General features: G+C 34.5%; 1 protein-coding gene across 9 annotated transcripts in view; it reads left to right on the top strand.

Annotated features, from left to right (window-relative positions):
- LOC100643406 (titin homolog) overlaps positions 1–15325 on the top strand; it is a 74885-nt gene that overhangs the window by 44228 nt on the left and 15332 nt on the right. For all 9 annotated transcript variants that reach the window (XR_007224527.1, XM_048407041.1, XM_048407037.1 and 6 more), the window contains 10 exons: positions 2774–2937; positions 3742–3963; positions 4591–4844; positions 5461–5624; positions 5700–5970; positions 6545–6796; positions 6887–7019; positions 14487–14655; positions 14730–14775; positions 14929–15064. Coding sequence is in view for 8 of the 9 variants with exons in the window: in XM_048407041.1 (XP_048262998.1) it covers positions 2774–2937; positions 3742–3963; positions 4591–4844; positions 5461–5624; positions 5700–5970; positions 6545–6796; positions 6887–7019; positions 14487–14655; positions 14730–14775; positions 14929–15064 (1811 nt within the window). In the remaining variant the exon portion in view is untranslated. The remainder of the gene's footprint in view (positions 1–2773; positions 2938–3741; positions 3964–4590; positions 4845–5460; positions 5625–5699; positions 5971–6544; positions 6797–6886; positions 7020–14486; positions 14656–14729; positions 14776–14928; positions 15065–15325) is intronic.

Genomic DNA, 15325 nt, shown 5'->3' with positions numbered 1-15325 from the left:
CGCAGGTCTTTTAACGAGATATCGAATTCTATTTTGGTTTTGAATAATTTGGCGCGTTTTTCTGACGTAGCGGAGAATAAGGAACAATTTATCGTACTTTTAATTCGCTGAAAGATTTTTATCCCAAAATTTATATTAAGAAAGTTAACACGTTAATTAATGTAATATTAATACAAAATATAATTTATAATAATCGTTTTGTAATCTTTACATATCAATTAAGTATTGGAATTAGTTTTTTAATCGACCAAGTAACAATATCGGAAGCACAAAATAAAAAATTACAAAATGAGAAAGTATTTTTATCATAATAGCGAAAATCTCTTGGAATACGAATAAATCGCATAAATAGCTATCGTTAAAATTTTCAACGTCAGATACCAACAATGTAGGTTACAAAACAGACGATGAAACAAATTTCAATCAGATCGTCGTAAACCTTCGAATAAAATTATAAACATTTCCGATTCACGAATGGTTGATCTCGATGCTGGAACAGGGCCAAGTGTGACAGTTCCTTGACCAAACCTTTAAAATATAATAGCGCGCTATACTATATATAAACGAAACAAATGTAATATATCACATGCACAATTAAACGAAAAGAAACTCGGATAGCATGATTAAATGCGTACACTGAGCACAGAGAAGAAAACTACAGCCGCGACACGTTGGAAGGGAATCATGATTCTCAAATTAGAATCAAAGGTCCCGACGTTTATCGTAAATTAATTTCAAATATCTCGATGGTCTAAAATTGCACAATAAATATACTATATTATTTAAATATTTGTAACACTACTTAAATATTTTATATGAAATGTAATGGTTAAACTGTTTGATCAACCGATTGAATTTTTTAATCGTAACGTACAACGTACTTCCTCCAAACGCCAGAAAACGTGCAAAAATAAACATAGCAAGTTGTGGGAACAGCTGATTCCTACAAAGTAGGCCGTTCAATAAATAAACATCCTAGATCGTATTACGGAATTTGTAATATTAGATACAACGCTTTCAAAAATCTCTTTCCTAAAAATTGAAGCGCTTAACAACGATGGAAAAAATGTAAAAGTTCATGAACAGAATGAAAACAGTAAATAAACAGTTGCAAACGTAAGTTACTCTATTCTAGAAATTACATGAAAATTATATTGCACGTAGTAAAAATAATGAAATTATCAACAACAAGTAAATGTCAATTGCACTTTTTTCCAAAAAAAAAAAAAAAAAGAAAAAATGAAGAAAAAGAAAAAAAACATTACAATCGTATTATCGTCTGATAAGAGCATAACAATTATTTTGGACTTTAAACATTTAAGCATAGAGAAATTGCAAAAAACTAATCGTAAAATTACTAAATGCATTTCTTCGCTGCGAAGCTAAACGAGGGACAGATAAGTATTACAAATAAAAATTACAAATAAATACTAGCGTAACGATTGCTTAATGATCGTTTCACAATTATTGACATTATGATAATACACACAAAAAGCAGTTAACTATAATACAGAATAATATAATGTAAAATATTGACAAGTTGCTAACTTCAAACTATTATCCAATATGGCAGAAGACAAACAGCTGTTGATCTAAATCATCGTCAATGTCGTCTCTTAGCTGACTATACAATTGCCAACAAATCAATGTAACAGCAAAACATCAACGATATTATCGTCAGGACGTAACAAAACGAAACAAATTAACGAGAAATTGCGAAAGAAAAGGGTTGCTGTTACGATTTATGAACGATCGGCTGAAATAAGTGACACAATTCCAACGAAATATATAACGATCGTGTAACGACAAGCAAACGCGTGACATCACCTACAACACCTACGACACCTGTACTTACCTAAGCTCTGGTGGAAACACCTCTCTCGTGTTGAGTTATTTTCGTTTGCCTTGCTTATTCGCCTCCCTCCAACATCCTCGTATATCCACAAATTCAAAATTCAGTCGGCGTCGGGACGCGAGTCATCTCGTATGCCCTACTTTTTTTACGAGCCTTGAAGTCACCAGAAAAAAATAAAAACCTTGACATTTTTTTAATTTCTTCCTTGAAACGCTACTCGCCAAAGTAACAATTTCGCGAACGTTCGTATAAGGAATAATTTTATCGAATCATAGCTTTCGTATTACTCGATGATGATTCAAGATCGATTCGTGAGTAATATCATTAATCGAGAGAGGGAGAATGTGATTTTTATCGCTGAAAAGCTGTAATGAAACGTGAGGTGAAATTAGAACGAGGATGAAGCCTCACGATCATGGAATCGTCGTGAACGACGATGAAGACACGACGATTTCTCGTTTGAGACGATCGTGGTCTGATAAGGATTGTTTGATCATCGATTTTTTGGAATATTTGTATGGACATAGAGGTCAGCTGGATTTGTGTAAAATTACCTGAAACCTGTAACTGTGAAAAGTGTGCTGCAGAATAATTTAATGTTGCTGACACTCAAAAGTTTAGAGCATGTCATAAATTCAAAAGAAACAACAACTTTCTCGAGTAAAAATGAATATTTCATTTATAATACCATCGTATATAGCATTGTATATTATTGAAACTGTAACATATAATTAATTATATTAGAAATGGCATTTACCATTATAATATTCTTATTTGTCAGAAAAATGTATGAAAAAATGTATTTCGTTTAGAAAGCCCTCGCTTTGGAATGCTCCAAACTTGTTATACTTGTATGAAAATTTTATGAAAATTGAGAGGAAGATAGAGCAAAGAATGAGAGTAAATTGTTCCCTTTAGATGTTCCAGGACCAATTACGAGCGAACCGGTGGTAGTTGACGGAGGAAAGAACTGGTTGTCTTTGAGTTGGGGAAAAGCAGAAAGGAGAGGACCAGCGCCTGTCATCGCATACAAAGTCGACGCTTGGTTGCTGGGCAGTGACGGTGGTGCACGATGGGTCGAGGTATCGTCGATATTATTTATCGTTCTTTTAACATCAGATCTTGAGAAGTCAAGCAGTAAATGCTAAAAAAAGAATTGAATTACAATGTTAAAAACTAAAATTTAAGAAACCGTTAACACTATTTGAAGATCAGCTGATAGAATCTTAGGATCTTAGGATGAAGTTTAGGATTCATTTTCGAAAATTGTACAACATTGAACACGATTTACTTCTTGACAGTTCGAGGTCTGATACTTTAAAACTGCGATGAACCTTTGCGTAGTAACATAAATCTTTTCTCTGTTACAATCTGCCACTTTTTAAGGAATCTATATAGTAAGAAATATCTCTGTTACTTTAACTCGTAGCCAAGCCATACTAACAAATCTTGATCGTAAGTTCTTTTTTATTCCTGCAGTCTCGTATGTCCCTGGTCTCAATTTGACACATTGCAATATATGTAAAAACATGGTATTTCGTACAAATTTCCCTTGCAATTAATGAAAAAGTGGAATAAGTGTATTTTTCTTTTACATAGAAAATTTTATCATAGATTTCCAAAGTTTTATAGCTACTTTTAATAAAATACGTATCTTATTGCTTGAAAACACGCGGTTTCCTATATAAGGCGTTAACTTCCGCCATAATTTCCTCAAATTGAAAATTTTGTCACTTGTATCGGTTTTGCTCGTTAATGAATTGCATGAAACAATCTTACGAATGAATTGAAATTTCATTTCTTTATCTCCAATTCTGTTTCGTGACCAATCTTCTTATTTTATCAAATCAAATTGAGAAACGAGATTAAATTGATTTCACTATCAGCTGGGTATGACACCAATCAACGCGTTCGACGCGTTCAATCTGAAACCGGGTGGCGAGTACAAGTTCCAAGTAACACCAAGGAACCGTTATGGATGGGGCGAGTCCGTCACTATGACGAATTCCGTCAAGGTCAGCGAAATCGTCGATCTTCCGGAGTTCACGAAGATTTTGCCAGGTCAGCTCAAAGTGCTCGAGGGGGCCACAGTCAAATTGGAATGCGAGGCAAGTGCGCTATTATTAGTCAATCGTTCGTTTCCCGCTTTTATTCCGGGCTATTTATCATTAAATTCAATACACGTACTCGATGCATGCTTACGATCAAATAGAAACCTCGAAAAAGGATTTAGAGCACACTCGAGTACCTTAGAGGCCGAATTGATCAACTCCGTTTTTATCAATTTTCAATTTCAGTACATGAGTACGTTATTAATGACTTCATTTATTATGTTAATGAGTTCATTTATTACGAGAAAATCACATCCCAAAATTAATTTAAAAGGAATAGCGTTTATTTGCAACATCATATTTTTTTCTTCTTTTTAATTTATAGAGTTGATCAAAGCGGCTTTTGAACGGCTCAATTAGCAAATTTTGAGAAAAAGCGGAGTTTTAATCATTTTGTTCCATTAGTTTCAAATATCTAACGTGCTTCTTGCGTTCAATATCACATCATCTTTCAACGAAATATCTGCAACCTTTGTACATTAAAACGAGTTACAGAAACTGTAGAATCTTACTATATCGTCGATTCAACTTTGATCAAAATTTGCTACAGATCCTCGTTCGAGGTTTCCATACTATTAGTCAGAATCTTGCGAGAGATTTATGAATCTGTATAAAATTTTGTAGATACGGGCTGATTCGAAGGTAGACATAAAATGGTACCACGAATCGATGGAAATTGATCCCAACGGTGACTCTAGATTGTCGATTTATCACAGTGCAACCAGGTGTTGTTTGACGATTGAAAATGTTCAGGAAATCGACAGTGGCAGATATGTTTGCGAGGCGGGTAATTCGATTGGAAAGGTTTCATCGTTTGCTAGGGTACTCGTTGTTAATGATCCGAAGATCATTGAGGCTGATGAGAAACTTAGATCGAGGTATGAGTAATCGATATGATATCAGTGTCTAAATAAATAGAAAATTTATGTAACAGTTAATTGTAAATATTATAATAATACTGTGGATTTTTGTTTATTCATGTATGAGGAATTTCAAGTATTATACAAATATGTAGAAAATACATGTGATGTATAAGAATATGTCACATATCCACAGCAAAATATTTGTTGAAGTATTTATTGAGACAATTTCTATTTACAAAGTGAAATCTATTTAAGTTTCATATTCTATTAGATTCTCTATATTTCTATAATTTTCTATCTATTTCTACCATGAGTGTTAATGAAACTACAAATTTGCATAAACCTTAGCAGTCTATCTATCACTCTTTCGCAATATTATAATTAAATTTCAACAAGCGAAGATGGGAAATACGAAATGAGGATGTGTTATTCGGTGAAATTTCATTTAAAATCAGCGAATGATAACCGATTATCGATTTCCATCTAATATTACGTAACACTGTGCACATATATAAATTTTCGATCATGTTTTTTTATCTTTCTCTAATCTCTGTTGGAATAATTTTAAATAATTTTAATATAATTTTAATAATTGAAATGATTAAAATGAAACTTTCGCGTTGATACGCAGAGGCTTGGGAGACGAAACAGAAGACAGACCACCACAATTCACAATGAGAGTTCGAGATAGAAGAGTTCAAGCATCTTTTCCCGTTAGACTCACGTGTCAAGTGACAGGATATCCGGCTCCAGAAGTCACATGGTATAAGGATGCCGAAGAGATTCGACAAGATGGTAAATATACTTTGCCAATGTTTTCCTAGTTCGTAATATTTTCAACAGATTAAAAGCATTCCTATTTTCTCGAAGAACGTCACGTATTCTGGAACAATGATTCGAACTTCTACACTCTGGAGATTATTCACTCCATGTTGGAAGATTCTGGCTGTTACATGGTTATGGCGAAGAACGCGAGTGGTTCGGTGTCCTGTCGGTGTATCCTGGTAGTAGACAAAGGAATTCGCGCTTACATTGCTCCAGAATTCCTGTGTGGCCTTGACGCTGTTTATACCGCGAAACTAGGCGGAGATCTGCGGATGACAGCTCAAATAGAAGCTTATCCCAGTGTTGGCATCGTATGGTAAATATCCACTTAGCAACCACGATATCGACAAAATTTTCACGGTTTAATAATACTGTAAAAATGATAGAAGAGTTATTTCCATAATAATAGCAAAATAATAAGCTTGAGAAGCAGTTGATCAAGGACGAGATATCTGACCACGTAATTTGATTTATGTAACTCTAGATAAAAGAGATACTCGCCTGTTTTTTTTTCTTTTTTCTCTCTAATTTTAATGCTGCTTTAACATCGAGGATCATTGGCAACACCGTCTAAAATTATAATCGTTTCACAATATCTAAGATTCAATATCGTTTTCTACAAAAGAGAAATAAAACGCAGTTATTTTAACCCTTGTACATTCGAGACGACGATAGATCTCAATTCGAATACCTTTTTATCTGAATCTGCGGACAAGATATCTTGTTAGATTAATGAAAGAGCGCAGGAAATATCTCGTCTGAAGCGTAAATGATATTCTCGGAAATGGATGAGATTTTAAATAAATAAAATAATTAATCGAAATATGAAATATGTCATCGACATGTATCGATGCCGAAGAGTGAATCTTAAAACTGAATCATCTGTTTAGGCATCGCGACGGAATTCGTTTACGTCCAAGCAGAAGAGCAGTAATGACCTTGAACCACGATGGTACCGTCGAGTTGTGCTTGGCCAAGGTCACTCAAAGGGATGCTGGCATTTATTGTTGTACAGCTACAAACGAAGTTGGCTTTGCCGAAACTTCAACAAGAGTATCCATTATTGGCACTGAAACGCAAGATGACGAGATGTCCGCTGAAGGAGTGCCAACTGTAACGATCGTGTCCACGCCAGACATACCGTAAGTTCTGTATAACAATCAGTCGAATGAAGATCATTTTACATTTACATAACTGAATTAATTGCATATTCTCTTGATAAAAATTTGTAGATACTCGAAGGAACCTCTCTTCGTCACAAAACCACTGTCTACCGAGGCGATTGAAGGCGACAATGTTATCATATCCTGTGAGGTGGTAGGTGATCCGAAACCGGAAGTGATGTGGCTGCGCGATTTTCTCAGGGTAAGATTTTTTATTCAGTTCTATTAATCTTACATAATTTTTATGTTTAAAATAAATAATTTTGTTCGAACAATCTGGATATTGTTCGTATGCTTATCTTTGCGTTTAAAATCACAGTAAACAATTATTATTAGATTGCGGATGTTTCGATTTTAAATATGCAGAAATATATAAGACGCATATGAGAGACATTTAATTTGAAAATGTAAATAATCTAGGCGAAGGAAATTGAACGATGTAAGGAATTTTCTTTTTTAAATGAAACTTTATATCAAAGATTTGGATGAAACTCAATTTAAAAGATGAAACGAAAAAGTAAATTTACTTACTTTAATAGACGAAACAAATCTTTGTTTATATTACGAGTACTTTAACCTATTTTATAAAATGATACATTTGTGCGAACATCCGTACTCTAACAGTTATAGCTTCAACCCCCATATTTGGAAACTCTTCTCACCCCTGGTTGGGGCGTACAATCATCGGTAGAGAAGCAATGCGTATCAAATAATACTTCTTCCTATATTATCTCCCATATAAATTTCATTCAAACTTACATATCGAGTATATACGGATCCATAGCGATCAAGAAAAGTCATAAATGACAAGCAGCGATAAAAACGTGGAAAAAGATTTTACGAAGCACGTTCGCCACGCGACCAGCATGAAACTTAACTCTGCGCTTTCGAACAAATCAATGACTCAACTTTCCTTCCGTCTTTACCATTTGTCATCCTTCGTCACCACTAGCCCCCAATTTTCTTAAACAATGTCGATCAAAAATTGAAAGGAAAATCGTATAAAATCCAGGCTCGAGTCGATCTTTCGTACAAATCGATTCGTATTAGATAGACATCTACGGATCGGCGGGTGGTTGATCGAACGGACAGGGAACGATGGAGAAAAAGAAAGAGAGAAACGTTGTGCAATTGGTGAAATGACGTGTCCCTAATGCCGAGTTGATCCATGATGTGGGTCAAGGTGATTGCGAAAAAGAAATGACAACGTAACATACCGCATTATGCCCATAAATGGGCCAAGCATTATATGCGTCGGGGAAACGGCATTGATATCAGACGGCTCTTTAAAAGGTAATAGTAAGTTACGTGAGGTTAGACACCCGGCTTCAGGAGAAAGAGAGAAATTTATTGCTCAATCGCGTGGAAGGTCCCAACGACAATGGGAATCGTCCAGGGCCCAGGGAATCTTGTTACTGCGGTCAGTGCAGTCTGATCACTGAACGGATGAAACTACTTCGAACTACACTGGCGTTCACGGGTGCTGAGACACCTGTTACACAGCGGAGTGAAAATCATGGCGCAGTGGAAATCATTAGTCAGGATTTTAAGTTGAGAAATTGAATTTTACGCATATTTCAATTTTTGGACGTATTATACATTTAGTTTCGTAGTTGATCGAAGTCTAGTTCCATAATTAAGTGAAAATTTCCTCTGTGGCGATATGTTTTCATGACTTGGAAAAAAATAATGAATTTTTTGCAACGATAAACGCAAAACATTATTTTAGAGAAAATAACAGTAGATTCACTTAGGTTACTATGATTCTGAATATAGTTTTGTGCAAAATGTGATTAATTGGGATTTTCAAGGAAACGATTAATTGATCGAAATTTTGTTTTCGCGCAAAATTAAGTTTGAGATACGTACAGAAATAATTTGTTGAAACTATTTATTGCAATCGTTATGATAAATTAATAATATTGTGTTACCAGCCCCCTCACCTATCGTAGTTCGCTCACTAATGGCCCAAAATCCCATTGAAAAATTTGAGATGAATTAAATGAGAAATTTCAAGAATCGGAATTACGAAATCATTCACACAGCAATCATATGAATATCGAAACAATGATCGAAAAAATGCAACAGATATAGACGCGGAAGAAAATTGATTTTATTGCATCAAGTCGATAAAACTCGTATGAATTAAAATAAAGGTTTCAATAATTTCCTAATGTTTTTTTACTTTTTTTTCTTCTTTAACTTTAAGTTATGCAAATGTTCTAATACTTATAAGCGGTGTTGTACTTTGTATAGTTGTCTACTTCATGTTAACAATGCTAATATCTAAAAAGCTAGATCGAATTTTATTGTACTACTATTGACAAAGAAAAAAATAGCCCAATTCGATGTAGTAAACGTTTACCGGATTGATAGGAGTGATACGAAAGATTTGATGAGAGAATATGCCACTGTTGTTATTTCTGTATTTAGAGGTAGGATCACTATAGCTATTATTTTATTCTTTGGATAAATCTATCACATCGTTCTGAGGCGAAAAACCTTTATTGCACTTTCTTACATGGACTAGGGATAAAAACAAAAGAATATATTAAACCTATCGATTAAATCAGTCGACTATATCCAGAATTATCTTCTAGTTACTATTTATCGTAACTAGCGCATCTGCATATGGATGGCGAGCGCGAACTCGCGTTATCATGTTCAACAGTTACTGCAAGCTACTGTCAGTTATATTCCATTCACGTGTTCATACGAGTTTCGTACGAACTCTTCCGAGTTTATTCTGGCGATAGCACGCGCGAAACTACGGTCAACGAATGCTAATTAATAATAATTTTAAACACGTTGACGTCATTCTAGCGCTGAATCGTCATCGTCGCTGTCTGACGCTAAGCATTCCTTAGAAGCAAAATGAAAAATGACCGGATGATCTTGTGCTAATAATGAGATTTTTTAATTAAGTACCATACCTATGTCCTTTGAATGTTCAATTACTTAACTCTCACGTTATAAATATTATATATACATATATGTGTGTGTCATTATTATTTATATAATATATAATGTGTTTACATTGAAAGAGGCACGCAAATAATAATAGATAAATAATACGAAAAATGTATTTGTCAACAAGTGAAAGCATAAGCAAAAAGGAAACCGGAAGTGATTGGTGACCGGAAAAAACAGGCGTATATGGTATCCGCGTGACAAAGGGATATCTGCATTATCGAAAAGCGTAGAGAGAAGAGGCTCCCCACTTATCCTGACGAAGCCGACTTTCTTCGTCGATGGATCGGTAGTGCAATAGCACAAGGCGGCAAAACAGTCGTCGCGTGTCTTTGGCGAACGAATAGCCACTCGTCCTCCTACAATTCCTCTGGATCGTAGCTTCTAAGATCGATAAGTGACATGGATATTTTTTATTTCGACCATTCTGGGTACTCGTTGAAAATCTCCTCACTAAGAAAGTGGCATTTATCTTTCGGACGCTAATTCTTCGTATCGCTGACTCTTTTATTTCGGATTTGGATATATTCGATGTGGAAATTCGGAACGTAAGCAGAAACTCATCTTTTATACTTTTTATAATATACTTGTTCTTTTTGTAGCGTTATCTATTAAAATTTTTCCACTGCATTTTTGTAACACTTTTTGAAAACTCGAAGAATTAGAAAAATTATTTGTAAGAATCAGTATGCGCATGAATTTACTGTCTTATGAATGCATTCTTTTTAGAGCTAAGATATAAAAAATTCTTTCAAGAAATTTACGTAATTTTAGAATCTTTTTAGTGATCAATAATCGAACCAATGTATATTTTTTATAGTTATTTCACAAAGCTTCGTTTTAAATCTTCGTACTAAATTCCAAGTTTATTATTTGCGTAATGAATGTAATGCTTGATAAGAATTAGCTTGTCTTTCTAAAATGCGATTCACATTTATCAATTTTACTGTCGCGTTTCTACTTTTTGAAATATGATCGATTTTCTTCAGTACTCGACACCCAATTTACATAAATCTGTCAAGTCGTTTTTACGTAGTTTCCATCTAATACCTTTATTTTCTTTTGTACTTAAGACCGCATAAATCCGTGAAACCATTCATATAAATATTCGCACGTTCTTTACAAATGTTATTAGATTTTTTCTTTACTTGACACCTAATTTGCATAAATTTGTCATATTTAGTATCTAATAGCTAAACTGCAGACACTTACACACTTATGGGAATATATCATCATTATTATATAATACCTTCATAAGAATATTATTGAAATATATAATAACATATCAAATATATAAATATATAAAACATTGAAAGAATAAAACAAACTTCTATTTAAATCTCACTTTTTTGAAAAAAAAATTGAATACTCGTAAAGATATAAATTTACACAAATATCTACGCTATACTAATATTAACACATTAATGTTAACATTAATATTAACACACAATATTTATGAAGATATCTTTTTCTAGTAATAATATTACTCTTATACTTCCTCCATTCGACGTCTAATTCCTGTAAATCTGTCTTACTTGATATCATTTTCTCATCTAATGATAATACCCACTGTTCTTATTTTTATCGATAAAACTATCGTTCGACCCACAACCAATTTATTGAAATATCATCGAAGATCTAATCGGATTGTAAGATCTCAAAGCCGTGATCTCTGTGACGTGAGTCATCCATCGATCTCAGCGGAGCTCGTTAGGACATTCATCGAACTGGTCGACGCTTAAGCGCGAATGTCAGCGCCTGTTCGCCGTAATGTTGGCCGAGTCCGAGTTTCCTCTCTCGTTCTTTCGTCCCGTCGTCGATCGGAGGGACGCGACGCGTCGCGACTGCGAATGTGCACCGCCAAATACGTCCAAGTTTGTTTTCAGTGCAGCTGCAGCTGCTAAATGGGGATAAACGAGTGGCGATTTCGCGATAGGGATCGATGCTCGTTGATCAAAAAATTCTGGATACCGTGAAAGATTATGTTTTCAACGTCACGATTACTCTTTTCTTTATCGGATAAATATATTAGATATACAAATATATTTAGTAAATAATATCTAATAATATTCTTATTTGCTAAATGTATATATAAATATTGGCATCAAAATGGAAACTTAACGGCGAATGACGTAGGTGCAAACAACTTCTTGAGGTTCGTTAAAAATGATTACATTGATTTTAATAAAAATATCATTGTTTAAAGTTACAAATAATATCCCGTGAGGAATAATAATTTTCTGTCTGAGGTTTATTAAAAATGTTTCTTTATTTTTATCAGCCATTCGATGAAAATTCATTTTAATAAAAACATAGTCGAGAATTTATTTTTGTTTAAGTATAGAAGAATGTAAAAATAGTGATTTATTAATTCTTCGTCTGAATTTAATTAAAACTCTTACCATGAATTTTGATGAAAACATTAATTTATTAAACATATTCTAGAAAACATTGAAAATAATACTCTAGGAAAATATTATCTCTATGCGTGGCTGATTAAAAATTGTTCCACGAATTTCTAATATTAATAATACAGTTTTTTAGACATATTATTTACGTATATCATAGAACAGCCTAGAAATAATACTCTATTAATCCATAAAACAGAAATATTCTCGGAAACTCGGAAAGTTTCTGCTCTCTATATGTCCACCAGCAAACAGATATCTTGTATGTCGACAATCTGTTTTACACGCGTAAATATAGATCTATATAAGATGACATTGCAAGAAGTCCTTGTAGTAGCCGGCTCTGCTTCGGTTTATGGCGCCTCTCTTCCGTAACGGGAAGTGTCGTCCGCATAAATTTCATCGTAGGCGAACCGCGACAGGTGAAAGACAGATGGGTCTCAGAAGGTCCATTATGTCACGATTCGAGTTCGAGCATTAGAAATACTGAAAACTTCATTTCGTGATGACAACCATGTTGCTATAAATCAAAGTCAGTTTCGATGTTCAGCACCTGACAAATTTTTTTACAAACATCGTAACCCGTAATACGTATTTCGAACATTTATCATATCAAGTGAAACTAAATCAGAACTAGGTAAATAAAATTTATTAACGACAGAGAAAAGTATTCCGAGGTATATTAGAGATGTCAGATCCGGAACAATTAAATGCAACTTAAAGCGCGTTAAAACGCTGCATGTTCAGATTGGTTCGGTCAAAAAAGGAAACAATCGGGTCTTTCTTTTTCAACGACCTTAATTTTCGAGGGTTTGAGAAGGGCGTGTCTGGCGAAGAGACGCGCAATTAGTAATGAAAAAACGGTAATATGCGTTGGCACTTGTGTCATACGAGCAACGAGATCAGTCTCGAACGATCTGTTCAACTTTCGCTCCCTATATGGACTAGAGCCCCGACGAAGACGTTTCCCATCTTACTTTTATCAACTGCCCTTCCTTCTCTTTCTACCTGACTTTGTCTCTATGTATCTAGAACATTTTTTTCAATTGCATTTCAACCCCGGATTCGTCAAGCTGCCAAATTTATGAGGAATTTCTGTTATTGAAAAAGAGACACAACGCCGTAAGAAATATTAAAAAGCTTTGCAAATGCAGCAAAAGATTTATAAAACAGAAGATTATGTAGAGAAACAATGAAAATAATAATTTCTTTCTCAGACACCATAGAAAGAATAAAAATATTGCAAATTTAAACCAAAATATTCCAAACCTGTAGCGAAATACTTATAAATTTGTTGATTTTGTAAACAATCGATAAAAATAATGGATAAATAATGGCTTAGCATTCGATCACAAGGGGTGACCTCAATGTGGGCGTAAATTACGGAAATGTCGGTATTCAGGTCGAGGTTGTACTTCGAGATCACCTCTCATTAACAGGGTAAAGTTCTTTTGGACTCAAAACTTCGTAGCGTTTCTCTTTTCTTCTCCTATGGCTCTTCCAGCGCGAGTTTGCGTTGGATATTTATACACGCACTCAGATTACGTGTTATCGAAGTCAGCAATAAAAGTTGCGTTTAGTAGCGTGAGATTTCAGAGTGCGTGTGGATAAGAGCAACGAATACATATTCAAGTTCTTGATGGCGCTATTCAAATGCACTCGAACGTAAAGAAAATATCAGAACGCTATTTAGCCATCTAATCCGTTTACTGTAAACGTTGCTTCGTTTGTGAGGAAGAAATTAATATTTTTACATAGACTGATCAATTTTTTATTCGTTCTGAACCTGGTGAAAAAATACATAATATACACGGTTCATACAACTTGAGTTTCTATCCTATCTATGATCTCCATCTATAATACAAATAAGAGCAGTTCGTGTTCAGATAAGTAGATTCAGTCGGCAACAATCAGACACTGAACTTTCGCTCCATTAAATGGGGCTCTACTGTATTTCAAATTCCATGTTCTACATTCTCCAGCGAATCACTAGATTATTCAGACATAATGGAGAATGTAAGAAACATTTGTGGAATATTTAGAACTTTCCAATACCATGTAACAAGGACCTTATAATATTTTTCATTTAGAAATGCACGGTTAATCTTTTAGGATTTTGTTACCTGAAAATCTCAACTATATAGAAAGTTCTTTCTTTATGTTATTTTATTACTTCATACATTTTTGTCAAATTCTTAATTGTATCAATAATTTCGTAAGCTACTCTCTGTTTCCAACTTCTTCAACGTTTCTCAATTTATATTTTATTTCCAATTTTCATTCTTTTACAGCCTGATTACTACAGGGACGCAGCCCACTTCCGGCTGGTCGGCGAAGGACCTCAGTATCGGCTGGAGATACCGTACGCGAAACTCGACTTTACGGGAACGTATTCCGTAATAGCGCGGAACTGCCATGGGGAGGCCAAAGCCGTGATTTCTTTGCAGATCTACGCGAAAGGTAATGTTTAGCATTCGAAAGAAGCATGGACGATTTGCTTAGACGAAAGGATAATACATGTATCATGCTTTCAGGTCAAGGCAAAGAGGAGAAAATGAAGAAATCAGGGGTCACACACGGGTAAGTGGTACATATCTAGATTACTGCGTAGATAAATCCTGTTATATGACGCGGCACGTGCCAAATTCCGCCACGTTTTATGAAACAACGGCTAATATTGACTAATATCTCGATCGTATTTACTAAATGATGCTTGTGAATTTTGATTGGCAGAAAGGTGCTGACTTTGCCGATAGTTACGAGGGAGCTGCGAGATCTGAGATGTTGCGACGGCGATGCTGTTACCCTTGAATGCAAGGTACACGCTACTCCCGAGGCGCCATTGGTGCGTTGGGAACGTGGAGGAAAGGTAAATATTAATTGCTAACTAAAAAACATTTTCATATCTGGTTATGAAATTCACCGAATGGTATAATGTAAAGCGAAAATTAAACTCTATAATACATATATATAAATGTAGTATAATATAATATAATAGTTAAATATTCATATACATCCGTATTTTTATGGATACTTTTATGCAATTTAAGAAATAGAATCTAAATAGAAATTTATGTCATCGTGTAAATTTGAAATTCATATAATTTTACTGTAAAGATGCATTTTGTAT

This window comes from Bombus terrestris, chromosome 7 (assembly GCF_910591885.1).
Source record: "Bombus terrestris chromosome 7, iyBomTerr1.2, whole genome shotgun sequence".
NCBI lineage: Eukaryota > Metazoa > Arthropoda > Insecta > Hymenoptera > Apidae > Bombus > Bombus terrestris.
This window is presented reverse-complemented; position numbering and strand designations above follow the sequence as displayed.